The sequence below is a fragment of the Neophocaena asiaeorientalis genome, unplaced genomic scaffold (genome assembly GCF_003031525.2).
Source record: "Neophocaena asiaeorientalis asiaeorientalis breed wild unplaced genomic scaffold, Neophocaena_asiaeorientalis_V1.1 scaffold148, whole genome shotgun sequence".
NCBI lineage: Eukaryota > Metazoa > Chordata > Mammalia > Artiodactyla > Phocoenidae > Neophocaena > Neophocaena asiaeorientalis.
The window spans coordinates 5834771-5849719 of NW_020174050.1; the positions used below are offsets into that span (position 1 = coordinate 5834771).

Genomic DNA, 14949 nt, shown 5'->3' on the forward strand with positions numbered 1-14949 from the left:
ATGATAGAGGGCTTCCCTGGTGGCGCAGTGGTTGAGAGTCCGCCTGCCGATGCACGGGACACGGGTTCGTGCCCCGGTCCGGGAAGATCCCACATGCCGCGGAGCGGCTGGGCCCGTGAGCCATGGCCGGTGAGCCTGCGCGTCCGGAGCCTGTGCTCCGCAATGGGAGAGGCCACAACAGTGAGAGGCCCGCAGAACACAAAAACAAAAAAAACAAAAAATAAAAGAGTCGGTCACCAAGGATACACTTAGCAGGGTGGACAGAATAAAGAAAGGATATAGTTGGTAGCAAATAGAGTATAACCAGTACAGTATTCTTTTAAAATAAGAAATTATCTATAATTAGCAGATTATAGCAAGGAGAAACAATGTCAGGAAAAAACAAGTATACGATAATGAAGCATTTTTGTAGCAGGTGGATTTTTGGCAACATGATAAGGGCAGAACAGTTTTGTAAAAATAACGCTTCCTTCTAATCTACTAAATTATTTGAAAGAGGCAACATAAATGACAAAGGAGGATTAGCCAGTGAGCATAATTTATTCAGATTTTGCCATGAATTGTGATAATGCTTTCTTACTGTAGACTACGAAGGATACTTAATTCTCATAGAATAAGAGATATGATAAATAGTCATAGGTAACTTGATAAGATTTAGGAAATTAGACCAGGATTTCGTATTAATTCAGTTAATAGTAAGTTAAGATATATGGTCCAGTGTGTCATATTTTATTATGTAAATTTTATTATATACTTTATAGAAAGGTACAAGGGAAAAAACCCTGCTAATCTTTGGCCAAAGAAAATTTAGGAGAATTAAACATTAAATGAAACCTAGTAAATAATTGCACAACCTTATTGTAAAAAAATATAATCATACTTGCTTGTCTTACTCTCACAGCGTTTTCTGCATGCAGCTGGTGTTTTCCAGACTGAGGGTGAACTAGAATTTCAGTATTTCTCTGCCTTTAGGACATGGCCAATAATTATTTGTTCTATATTTCACCCTGAAATTCTCGCAAGCTCTCCCAAGTTCTGGATGGATGTAAGGATCGTAACAAGGGAGCTTCTCACTGGGTGTTCCCAAACACATTTGCTACTGCCTGGCATCAACTCTTTTTGTCCTCTTCTGCTGCTTTTGGTTACTGTCTGTAAGAAAGGTACCAAAGCCATCAAAGCTGTCCTGAGTGTGTCAATGCACATGGCATTGAAGAGTTTCTCTGATGTCCTCCCTGTTACCTGGTTCCCATAGACAAGAAGTTCTGTGCTCACAGGGCCCCCAGAGGTCTCAGTGCAATGTCTTTTATATATTTTTCTTTTGCCTCCCTGCCCAGATTCTAACGCTCGTCCTTGGAAGGAAGCATGTAGAAACAGGGCCCTGAAGAACACATCCAGAATTGCCTTCCCTTCACACTGGTCCTGTGCCTTTCAGATGCTCTCACCTCCCTTAGGATAAACTGCTCCTCAGAGCCATGCAAAACACACTGCAGGTCCTTTGTCCGTCCAACACGTGTCTGGATCTTAGGGCGCACACCACTTGGGTTAAGTGGAACCCTCCCGTAACATAGCCACTACTTCCTGAATCCGTTATGTGTGCTGTGTAAATGGTGAATTGTGGTAACCCTGCAGAAATCCCAACCTTCACGGTCAGCCATGGAAGGGGTTGGGCCTTTTCCTGTAGTGGAGCCTTGAGCACTAGGGTGTCTTACTCTCCCTAATCTTCTGTAGCCCTCCCCCGGAGAGGGTTCAGGAGAGTGATGCATTCTTGTATCTTCTTGAAGAATCACATGATTTCTGCCAGTTATAATGGTTCAAACTAATGAAAGAAAAGCAATTACCAGTACATATTTTAGAACCTAAATTATGACAGTTGAAAAGAAATTTTATTCAGTATAAAATTTCCATTCTTATCTCTATGCCCAGCCATTATTATTTTCCTTTGATTTTTGGAGAAATCTATTTATTTTTCTAAATACAATCTATTTTCCCTGATGGGTCAGAAATGCTAATTACTCCCACCCCTTGGGTCCCCGCATATCCCTTTGACCTGTTGTGTTTTTGTTTTTGTTTTTTGCTTGGGTTAGAGCTCTGTCATCTGTCCCAGAGGAGCCAGAAAAGCATCTATTATTTATCCATTAAAAATTAACCCTTATCATTATCCATAGTTATTTAGCATACATTCACAAGGTGTCACTGAAGCTGAGGAACTGCAGTGGAGAATCAAGTGCCACAAAAATGTTGTCATTCCTATTTTCAGATGGAAAAACTGAGGCACTGGGTGGGGACACAGCTTGCTGGGGTTGGCCATGCCACAAAAACCTGAACTGAACCTCTGGCTTCTTGATTGTTAAAGCCCGCCCCACTCTGAGCCTCTTTTCTTCCCATGCCATCCCCTATTCCCTCCAACACCACCACTGTTCTACCTCTTCCACCTGATAACCATGGGAAGAAGAAAAAGGCTAACCCAGTAGCAACAACAGAAAAACTGTTAGACGGAATAAAATAATTTAGACCAAGATGAGATGCTGCTGTACATGGGTGAATACTGGAGTATTTGATTCAATATTTTTCAGATAAAAAAACTAAGAAATAATTACTTAATCTTAATGCGAAGATTATTAACCCCTTATTAGTCCCTAATCAGACCTTGGAAAGGAACTCAGCCTCTGTCTGACCTAATTTCAAAGAAAGGACCTGAAAGGAGTGCAACAACAAAATGTCAAGTTCACTTCTAAGTCAACAAAACGATAAAGCCACACAGCACAGAAGGGAAGACGAGAGTCACATCCTTTTAATCCTTACTGCTTCCTCTCATGAGTTTGCACACTCTTCTATAAAAATAAAACCTCTTCCTGAGAATTGCTTTGTTGCTATTGTTACTTTTCTCAGATTTATAACATTAAAAAAATGCATTGCCATGTTTTAGATAAATATTTCAAACAAGTTTTACCTCTGCGTGCATTAGAGATAAAAAAAAAAAAAACTAACTCCAATTAGTGTTTTTTTGGTGCTTGTGATTTCCACCCTTGGCTTTGAAGAAAAAAATAATGTATAGGTGCTTACATGTTATTTACTTTCTTCCACACACTCTGATATTACCTGGCCATTTTCTAATGTAAAACATTGGCATGAAAAATATTGAGTCAGGGCTTCCCTGGTGGCGCAGTGGTTGAGAATCCGCCTGCCGATGCAGGGGACGCGGATTCGTGCCCCGGTCCGGGAGGATCCCACACGCCGCGGAGCGGCTGGGCCCGTGAGCCATGGCCACTGAAGCCTGCGCGTCCGGAGCCTGTGCTCCGCAACGGGAGAGGCCACAACAGTGAGAGGCCCGCGTACCGAAAAAAAAAAAAAATTGAGTCATAGGTGTATATATGTATAAACACCAGAGTTTCAGGGTGGCAGTGAAGCAGGAGGGGGCAGGGGTGATAGTCAAATGCACTGACTGGGTTGTTAGGCTCGAACACTACTTGTGTGGCCTTGGGCAACTCACTAACTTTTCGGAGCCTCAGTTTCTTTATCTTTAATTAAGCAAGCTACTACATGCTTAGCACAATGTCCGGCAAGAAATATGTGTGTGATACATGTATACTGCTGGTTACAAACATAGACTCTGGAGTCAGGCATCCTGGATACAAATCCCAACTCAACTATGCACTAATTGGGCAAGTTACTGAACTTCTCAGTGCCTCTGTTCCTTCATCTGTAACCAGAAATTTGAGTATCACAGAGAGGGTTTATACATCTAACTTTTCAATCTCTGAGATTCCATGATTAAAGCTTTGCTACTAATTCTGGCAGAGAGCTGTCAATTCATGCATCTTCACTAGAATAACTAGAGTCCCATGATTTTAATTAGGTCTTTGTTGGTTTAGAAAATAAAGACATTCACTGGTGATAGCTCAAGAAAACAGGAGTTGTTGTAGGGATCTATATGGTAGATATGGATCTCACAAGAAGGCAGGGAGAGGAACAGTGATACTGTAGGCTTGACGGAAATAGGAACTGAGGCAACATTTGTTATCTTCCTCTCAGAGGCGGGTAGCTCTCTTTCTTCTTCATGATATTTCTGCTTTCCAAGGCATCCTCACTCCATTCTATTCTTGAAACTGACTGGCTTCATGTGACTCTACTCAGGCATCATTTCTGCTTGCTAATAACCCCAGCTTGCCTTTCAAGGCTTCTCTAGCCTTGAATCTATGCCATGACCTTACAGCTTGAGTTCTTCCACCTAAATGTTTCAGCCCTTCATTTTCCCAATTCCAGTTCTGTGAGAAGGATGACTGGCCCAGCTTCTCTTTTCAAGCCAGATCACTGGCTCCAGTATGAACAGATTTTCCTTGAGTCAGATGGTTTCCACTGATCCAAATAGCTGGGGCTTGTGGAATTTTATTTATGTGGGAGAGGAAAGTTTCCAACAGCAGCAGATGTAGGCAGGGCAGGAAGTTAGTGATATTTCTGGTATCTCCACTGAGTGATGGAGGTCATGGAGTTTACACCTAGAAATTTGGGAATCCACTTAAGTTTATACTCTGTATTAGGAAGAGACCTATTCATAAGGTTCTGGTTTGCGACTAACGATGGAAATATGAATTTTGCTCCAGGATGTGTTCTAGGGCCTTGCTACTCAAAGTGTGGTCCACGGACTAGCAGCCTCAGTATCACTTAGGAGCCAACAGATTTCTAACAAGAAATCAGAATCTCAGGCTCTACCTCAGACCTACTAAATTAGAATCTACATATTAATAAGATTCTCAGATGATTTGTATTCACATTAAAGTTTGAGAAGTGTGGCTCTAGGATGAATTGGTTTAGTGTAGGCCTTCTAAAAGTAACCAAAGGCTTTTACTAAGAAACTTCCAGTAGTGCTGTAGTCATGTGAGAACCAAGTGCTATGTTGTCAGAATTTTGTGAATTGGTTGATTTGATGTATGACAGCTTGAAATCATCTATTCTGGGAATGTTTACACCATGGAGATTGGCAAATACTATAAATTTGTGTCTTTTGTACTGGAAGGCTGGTTGTCAAACATTTACCAGCATTCCACTGGACAGTTCTAAACCTCCTAATTCAATCTGGAATTAAAACAATCTCCTAGGGGTTTTTGGACAGAGAAACTCCCATATATGGAAAGGACAAGACAAAATGAGTTTCAATTCTTCACCAAACTTTCAATCTTCTAAGAAATTATTATTCTAGATAGTGATTTCTTTATTAAAACAATAATCTGAGTATAAAGTAAGCACAAGGAGGGAAGGGAACCTAGGAGTTGGTAATACTTAAAATCCAGGTAGGTAGACAGGCAGGCATTGAAAATTCTCCCAGCTGACAGCTGGACAGTTTTGGAGCTGAAATCCAGATGTGGAATAGCAGTTTCTGTATAAAGGAGAAGATAAGAGTGGGTAGAGTCCGGTCCTAAGACATATCCCATGGGGAAATTCATGCTTTTATTGCTTATATTATATTGAGTATAAAATTGTTAAATAAAACGACTCCTCCCCAAGTTAATGATAGGTATGGATGTAAATGTTTCGTGATATTACATAGGAAGTGAATTTTAAAGTGTCGTCTCTAGACTAGTATATAAGCATCACCCAGGAACCTATTATAAATGCAAATTAATGAGCTCTGCCCCAGGCCCACTGGACCAGAAGCTCTTGGGGGTAGAGCACAGCAGTCTGAGTTTTAACAAGCCTTCTGGGTGATTCTGTTGCACACCAATGAAGTAGGAAATGTCACAGAGTTCCGTTTTTTGTCCAGAGTACTCATTTTCAACTTGAACTACAAATGGGAAGAGACTCTTCTTGCAAAGGAGTTTCCAGCGCAATTGGAAGACAGTTGAGAAAGGCAGAGAACACAGATCAAGAGAACTATAAGGTTGGGCAAATATTGAGAAACTTTTCCCAAGGAAATTAGCCAAGCAGGCAGCTGGCATGATGCCCAGACTCCTGGAGAGTAAAAACCTTCCTAGAAATCAATTGGGAAAAGTTGATTTAAAGTGAACTTTGAGGAAGTACATAAGCACAGCCTAAAGACTTTCTGAAAATACTAATGAGTTCTCATATAAAGAAGGTGACATCCTAGCACATATAGGAACAAGAATAGCATGTATCATATTAAGAATTAAGCAGATATTGGAAGAAAGGTTACTAGAACAGCGTATTCATTTTACCTCTCTGGTTAAGAGCTCTCCCTGGTTCCTTAGTAATGACAACATTTAACATTTAATGAGTGTTTACTCTGTGCCAGGTATGGTAGTAAGTACCTCAGGAAATTATCTCACAGGTGAGGAAACTAAGGCCCAGAAAGGTATAGTAACTTGCCCCAAGTCACACAACTAGTAAGTGATGATACTGGGATTCAAACCTGGGAAGTTTTGCTCCAGAGCACCACTGTTTAACTAAAACGCTCTATTGCTTCTCTTGAATGAGAACCTCATTGTGTGTTAAATATTTAGAGGCTTGGAGTTCCCATCTCAGAGTGTGCATTTTTGTGGTTTTTACAAGTCTCAAGCTAAATAACCTCTTTATATATTATTATATATAGATAACTGGACTCTGGACCCCACCTAACTAATGCTATCAAGTTCTGGTGCCCAAAGTGGACAATCAGGTAAGCTGCACCTCTACAGGACATTGCTTCAATAAAGCTACTACTACAAGCACATTAAATGTTACTCTAAATCCTAATATCCGGTGTTTAAATTCTCTTATTATAACAGGAGACATAAAGAAGCACACACATGGGGGCCAACTGATCCCAACTACGAAAAGGAAGGGATGTAGAGTCTAAGGACCAGAATCTCTAATCCGGATGTTTGGTTTTTGTCTGAGATAAATTAAGTGAAGTTGCTCTAATTCTGGCATTTACCCTTACATGAAATTCATTTTTAAGTATCATGAGAGCAACGGCTCTTTTAGTCACCATATCTGTGCATAGCCAAGCACACTGCTTGACACATGGCAGGCATTCATGTATTTGTGAAAGGAAGGGAGGAAGGGTAAGGAGGGAGACAGGAAAGAAAGTTGTAAAGGTAGATTCAGTTTTTTCTAATTTTTTTTTGTATAACAGCCATAAATGGGTGTGGAACTTTTGAAGTAACTGCTTAGGTGTTGGCAAGGCAGGCAAATAAATTAGAAATCTTATACTTCATGTAGATGAGTACAGTATACAAATACAAAATAAAGCATTTATGAAAACCCTACTTTGATCCAGTCCTATGGGCAGCTTCATAGAAGCAAATTTGCAAGCTTGCCATTCTAATCGAGTCAATAATTCATGTGTGCCTATAACATTCACTTATTCAACAAATATTTGTTGAGAGCCTCCTATGTGCCAGGCAGGTAGTATGTGCTAAGTTTACAAAAATGAGTAAGACATGATTTCTGTTCCCAAGAGCTCAGATGATTAGTTGAGAAAAACAGATAACGTGGTGATGGTCACACAACTCTATAAATATACTAAAACCCATTGAATTGTACAATTTAGACTGGTGAATTGTATGGCATGTGAATTATAACTCAATAAAATTGTATAAAACAAACAGATAAACAAAAACAGGTGTAAGCCTTGAACAAAACCGGGAAGAGGTGGCCATAAATCAGCCTGGGAAAGGAAGAGGGAGGCTTCATTAGTGAATAAACCCTGAGTTGAAGTCTTAAATTAAAAAAAAAAAAAAAAAAAAGTTACCGAGGTGATACGGTACAGGACGTTCCAGAGGGGACAGAGTGAACAAAGGCCTGGAGGTGAAAAACCGTGTGTGTGAATGGGGTTGAATGGGGGTGGGCTGCGGGCAGAGGGTTGAGGCCAGGGAGGTAGGCGGAGGCCAGAAGCGAGCTCGAGGTAGACACGCGAGGGTTTTATATTAAACTGGGAAGTGATATAATTCGTGATCAGAATTGTTTTAGATAAACTACACTGACAGTTGTGACGTAATGGAAAGGATACTGATTCCCCCCCACCCCCGTCAGAATAACCTGTGCGTAGGTCTTAGATCTGCCATTTAAAAACTAGAAGTGTTATATAAATTTGTCAAGTTTTATTATTCAGTTGATCCTAATGGCACAGTTTGTCAGCAGCGGGAAAATGTAGAACTGCTTAATGTTCAGATTAACTGAAAACCACGCTGATCTTGCGATGAGTTCAAAAGAGTTTGTTAGTGAGTGGGACACGCCCCTTGGGTGGTAGTGGACAGCCTGGTTAATTTTTAAAAGTCTTTACGAGGCTGGAAACGTGGCGGTGGAAGCTGGTGAGATTATTCAGATTTTCTGTTTTTCATGCTCTCCTGGGTACTCTCACAATTTAAAATGATCGTTCTGAGTACACTTGCAGAATCAAAAAGAAAAAAATAAAAAGGAATAAAATAGTTGGAGCATCGCCAACAGGACCGTACTTTCCAGGAAGGGGACGTTTCCCTGAAGATGGTTGAACTGTCGAACCGGAACCAGGAAACACTGGGCTCTACACAGCACGCAGGACTAACGGGAACACAGCCACGGGGCACCCGCGCGGCGCGCCCTCCCGCGCCAGCTCGAAGGCTTACTTTGGTCCCACCTCCTTTCCTCTTGCTCCTTCGAATCCCTTCCCCCTCCGCCGTTTCCGGTTAGGAACACTTTGTAAATTCTTTCCAAGTTGAAGCGTGGGACCAATTTCGTCAACACAATCCGGAATGGTCAACATGGCGGCGGCTGTAAGGTGCCTCGGTAGAGGTAAAGCGAGGGGTCGTCTGGGCTTGCGGGGAAAATAGCTCTGGCGCTGGGTCTTCTGTGGCTGCACAGTGCAAGCCGGACTCTCCTAGGTGCGGGTCTGCACTGGGGGCTTGATAAGCCTCTACTCTTTCTGGACTCTTAAGTTCTCTAGAGGGTCGTTGCTACTTAAAAACGACCTTATCAGAGGTTTCACTCCTTTCTGGAGCTGTCCACCCTAGGACGGGAGTGGGAGGGGGTATACATTGACACCCTTCCAGCCACCCGCAGGGACCGAGGCAGAGACTTGGCTCTGTCTCCGATGCTGGGGATGTGGGCTGCGGGGGGAAAGGAGTTTGATATGTGAAGAGAGATCTGGAATGGAAAAGGTGGTATATTTTAGTGGCTTACAACCATAAACTTAGAATACTTGGTGCTTTCGGAGCACATCGTTGCAGGCAGTTCCAATTCTTAAACTTCCAGATGTTGTCCAGTTTGGACTAACATTTATCATTTGGAGGCTAGTTCTGTGATATTTCTTGCTAGCAACCCTTCTCAGCAGTTAATAAGGTCTAATTTGTTGGCTAGGATGACAACCCTTTTTGGGTACAATACTTAAAATTTTTTTATTTTGTGTTTTTGAAGTACAGTGATACGTGTTGTTATTTAACTATGGTGGATTTTTGGGTGGAGGCAGCAGCCAGGAACACCCCCATTTTACAGAGGAAGAAACTGATTCTCTTAAGTATGTCGCCAAGTTCATATAACTAAGTGGCAGAGGAAGACTGAAGCTTAACTCCTAGACCAGTGATTAATTGATTTTTTTTTTTTAACAGCATCATAGTCTTCTCTTTGAGCTTCGTAACAGGAAAGCTCAGTGTAAAGACCAGCATTCCCTATTTGGGATAGTTGTTGCTTAAAAGATAGGGGTGACAAGAGATCACAACAGACCTTGATAACTGCTAAGTGAGCAAACTAAAAAGTATATCTTTACTGAAAAGAGATTAATGGCACTATCTTCATGTATGACAGAAATAACATTATGTTAGACAAACTAAAGGAACCAAAAGGAGAATCAAAGGTTATCATTCTCTCCTTGCCACATTTTCTTCTCATGGCTCTCAGGATGTCTCACTCTCTTAATTTTCTTTTTATCTCACTTGTCACTTCTCACATTACTTTGCTGGTTCCTCCTCTTCTTCCCAATTTCTTACCTTGGAATGTCTCAGAAGCAAGGATTCCATCCTTCATCCTCATGTCTGTTGTATCTAAATTCACTCTTTTAGTGATCTCATCCAAGTTTTGTGGCTTTGACTATTGTCTGTATCTTAATGGTTCTCAAAATTATCTACAATCAGGACCTCTCTCCTGAACTTTAGATTCTTAAACTCATCTCTCTATTCTAGATCTCCACTTGTATATCTAATCAGCAACCTAACACTTGTCTAAAATCAAACTGATGGTCATCGCCTGGAGTCTTCCCCATCTCATTTGATGGTTACTGCATCCTTTCAATTGCTCAGACCAGAACCTCAGAATATCTTTGACTCCCCCTCTTTTTCTCACACATCACATTAAATGGTTGACAAATCCTTTCTGCTTTACCCTCAAAATAAATCCAGAATCTGACTTCTTCTCACTACTTCACTGCAGCTACCTTCCAAGCCACTACCATCCCTCACCTAGATTTCTCTACAGTGTACTCTCAACAAGTAGTCTGGTCCTTTAAGAACTTAAATCAAATCATGTTACTCCTATGCTCAAAACTCTGCAAAACCTCCCCATTTTTCTAAATCTAAAGTCCTTAGAATGGCCTACAGCTGTGCTGTCCATTTTGTTATCCACAACTGAGCACTTCAAATGTGGCTAATCCAACCTGAGTGTATTAAATACACATTAGAAAAAAAAAAAAAATACACATTAGATTTTGAGGACTTAGTACCAGAAAAAGTAAAATATCTCAATTTTTTTACATTGATAACACGTTGGAATGATATATTTGGGGGTATTAGCTGTAATAAAATATGTTAATTTTTATTATTAATTAATTTCCCTGATTTCTGTTTCACCTTTTTTTTAATATGGCTATTAGAAAATTTAAAGTTATGCATGTGGCTTATATTATACTTCCATTGGACAGCACTGGCCTAGGGTCTTCCATATCATTTTGTGCCTACCTTCTTCCACCTCCATTCACCCAGCTTACCACTCTGAGTTCTTCTCCAGCTGCCCTCCTTCTCACTCACTGTGCTGTAGCACATTGGCTTTTTTGTTTCTGAAACACACCAAGAACATCCCTTTGTTGGGAGGACTTTTTCTCCCAAGTGGAGTGGGCCTGGAACACTTTCTCTAGATATTTGCATGACCGACTTTCTCATTTCTTTCAAGCCTTTGCTCAAATGTCACTTTTTTTTTTTTCTTTTGCGGTATGTGGGCCTCTCACTGTTGTGGCCTCGCACAGGCTCCGGATGCGCAGGCTCAGCGGCCATGGCTCACGGGCCCAGCTGCTCCGCATCATGTGGGATCTTCCCAGACCGGGGCACGAACCCGTGTCCCCTGCATCGGCAGGCAGACTCTCAACCACTGTGCCACCAGGGAAGCCCCAAATGTCACCTTTTTAAAAGGGCCTACCTTAACCTTCCTATTTAAAACTGCAACCCACTTTCCCCTTGATTCTCAATTCCTTTTACCCAGTGGGTTTCCTCTTACCAGTACCATTTTATGTTTGTTAGTATTGTCCATCCCCAGTAGGATGTAAGGTCCGTGAGGACAGGGATTTTATTTGTTTTGTTCACTAATTACTTAAAGCAGTGCTAGCACATGTTTCGTTGGCATAATCGTTGTTTAATAAATAAATGAGTGAATGAATACATGGATCTTCAACAAAATGCCACCCCTCTTCCATGTGTTGTAATGAATATTAAAGTAATTTGAATCCAGTTTTTGCTCTCATTAGTTGACATTTCCTTCTTTCATTCAACAGATGTTTATCATGTCTTCATTTGCCAGACACTGTGTTTTGTGTTAGGAACAGAATAGTGAACAAGTTATATACACTCCTTGGCCATGCATGGTACTTATCATCTATTGAAGAGCGGTCATTCATTGTATAATTACTTTTTTAATTACAGTTGTCCTGAGTGCTGTGAAGGAAAAGTACAGGTTGTTATAAGAGTGTATATGAGAGACCTTAATCTATTCTGAGTCTTCAGGGAAGTCTTTTCTGAAGGAGTAGCTTAAGCAGAGTCCCTGAAAGATCATTGGATAGTTACGAATTAGCTATTGGACGGGGGAGTGGGAAGTAGTAGGGGAGAATGTCACAGATGGAGGGAAGATTATATTTGAAAATCTGAAGGTTGTAAAAACCACGGTGTGTTCAAGAAACTGAAAGGATGCCAGTGTATTTGAAGTGTGGCAAGCATGAGAGAATGGTGTTAGATGAAGCCCGCTAAATAGGTTAGAAACAGCTCATGGAGGACCTTTTTAAGAATTTACTTTATTCAGAGAGCAAGGTGAAGCCATCCAAGTGTTGTAAGGGTATGACGAGATTTCGTTTTTAAATCATCCCTCTTACTAGTAGGTGGAAAAGAAATGGAAAGGGCCAAGAGTAGAAGAGTAGTTTGGAGTCTGTTGCAGCATTCCATGTAGTAGATGATGGTGGCCTGGACTACAGTGCTTATGGTGGGAAGGCAAAGACTACATAGATAAGACCTCCTGGGGAAAGTGAGCATTATAGAGTTAGGTTGAGAAGCCCTGGGGAACTCTAACCTGTCAGTATCATGTTTAAGAGAATCAGCTAGCAAAGGAGATGGAGTTATTTCCATCTCATTGCCACGGGGTAGGGGTGAGGATAACTTTTGAGAATGAGTGCAGATTTATTTACATTCCTAAGTAGTGGAGGAAGTTCTGAGGGCTTCTGTTTTCTCTGAAGTAGCGAGTGAGGTTATTTGCTAAGAGTGAGAGGAGAAGAAATATATTAAAGGAATATAATAAAATACTACAGATAGATAAATTGACTACAGAAGGATTGAAAATACAGATATCATGGCCTAGCATTGCTATTTAAGTAGTGGTATGTTTGTAGTTTATTTTTTCTTAGTCTGTAGCAGTTTGATTTCTGTTGAAAATTTTAATTTCTGGTTGTCATGACTGGGGATTCTAAAAGTAGTGGTTGAGTATTTTTTTTTTTTGTGGTTGAGTATTTTATAGCAGGTTGCAATTGATGTATTCAAGAGAATTATTATTTTAAGTATCCTGCCAGGGTTGTGGGGTTCTTGTTTAGTACAATTAGAATTATTTTTTGGAAGTGTTTTCCAAATCTTGAGTGGATAATTGCTCTTCCTTCATTTACCATATGTGATTTTTCAAGGTAGCTAGCTTCTTTAAAAATGTGGAGAATCTCCTCTTAGACTGTTGCATACCAGCATAGCCACTAAATTTGAGACTCTGGAGGTCAGGAACTGGATCTCATTAGTCTATTTCTCTTCTTTTTCCTAGCCATTAAAGCCCCAGTTGTGGCTTTTGTGCCGCAGTAATAGAAAGGTTTCCTATACTGTCCCAAATGTCGGACCCATATGTTCACAGAATTCACAGTCTTGGTGGTTTTCTTGTACTTCAACTTTCTTTTGGAAGATTAGAGTTAGAGATGAAATTGAGTTGTTATGTATGTGGTTTTGATGACGTTTGAGCTGATGATAAGGAGTAGACCAGGGGAAGATACGAAGCTGGTGCATCCCTGTCAGATGTAACATTAACTGTAAAGGCCCTGAGTGAGGAATTAACTTGAGGGACTCTAGGGATTCAAGGATCTGAAAGAAGGTTCATAGTGAGCAAGTAAGAGAGTGATATGGAGTGACAGGCAGGGGCCGGCTCGCATAGGGCCTGTAGACCACAGTGAGGACTCGGTAGCTCTTCTGCGTGCGCAGTGCCCTGCACTTGGAAGCTTAACTCATGAAATGAATTCATTTGATGTGTAGACAAGTCTTACAGCTTACATGCTATTGGTCTATATAATGAGTGGATTTTAAGATATTAGATTTTAACAGTAATTTTACATGAAAATCTAGTTGTAGAGCACTAATTTAAAAAGTTGAGTTTAGAGAGTTCCCTGGTTGCCTAGTGGTTAGGACTCTGGGCTTTCACTGCCATGACCCAGGTTCAGTCCCTGGTTGGGGAACTGACGTCCTGCAAACCACATGGCACAGCCAAAAACAAAAAACAAAACAAAACAAAATTGAGTTTAAGCCCAATTAAACAGAAAAGAAAATATAGATGACCAAACATGAAAACATATTCAGCCTAATTCATAAGGAAATTTAAATTAAAACAACTCTGCATACCATCTTTCATCTACTAGGTTAACGAATATCAATGTGTTTGGTAACATACTATGTTGGCATGAGTGTATGGAAACAGGCAACCTTTTCATTGCTGGTTGAAATGTATATGGCACTGTTATTGTAGAGAGCAGTATTTATCAAAATTACAAACGTTCATATCCTTTGACCCAGCAAATTCCCTTCTTGAATTTATCCTATGAATATACTTGTATGTGTGCAAAATGATGTTTGTACAAGGTCATTCACTGCAGCACTGTTTATAATAGCAAAATATTATAAATGAACTAATGGCTGGTCACTGATTATGATACAACCACACAGTGTAGTACTTTTGCAGCTCTGAAGAGATGAAGTCTTTATGAACTGATATGAAATTATTGCTGTAATACATATGTATAAACGTACCTTTGTGAAAGGCATACATGAGATTATATATACACATCTCTTATAAATAATGTGTGTACATCTATATCTAATATATGTCTGAAAATGGGCTCTAATACCTTTACATGAAAAATAAAGGTATAGAACAGTGAGTAGAGTGTGCTACCATTTAATAAAAGAGTAGGGAAATAATATTTCTAGAGAGATGCATAAGAACTTACTAATGTGGGAGGGAAGCTGGGTTTTAGGGGTTGGAGGAAGACTTTACTTTTGTATATTCTTTTGTAACCCTTAAATAAAAACATTTTCCTAGTATTTCTACATACAAAAGATATTTATAACATACAAAGAATAATAACTTAAAATTCTGGATACTTACTAGTAAGCTTAAAAAAATAAAGAACATTATCAATACCTTCAAAGGCCTAAGTGCTTTTGTCTTATTTGATCTGTTTCTTCCCCCGAGGTAAGGCACTTTTCCTGAATTTCTATTTTATCACTCCATTGTTTTTCTGTATAGTTTTTTTTTTTTTTTTTTTTTTTT

General features: G+C 40.1%; 1 protein-coding gene across 5 annotated transcripts in view; it reads left to right on the forward strand.

Moving 5' to 3' along the window:
• Positions 1-14949, forward strand: part of MRPL1 (mitochondrial ribosomal protein L1) — a 101174-nt gene that overhangs the window by 26291 nt on the left and 59934 nt on the right. For 2 of the 5 annotated variants that reach the window (XM_024754139.1, XM_024754140.1), the window contains one exon: positions 6545-6610. In XM_024754139.1, coding sequence (XP_024609907.1) covers positions 6574-6610 — 37 coding nt within the window. In that variant the 5' untranslated portion in view covers positions 6545-6573. The other 3 variants (XM_024754141.1, XM_024754138.1, XM_024754142.1) reach the window with 3 other exon arrangements.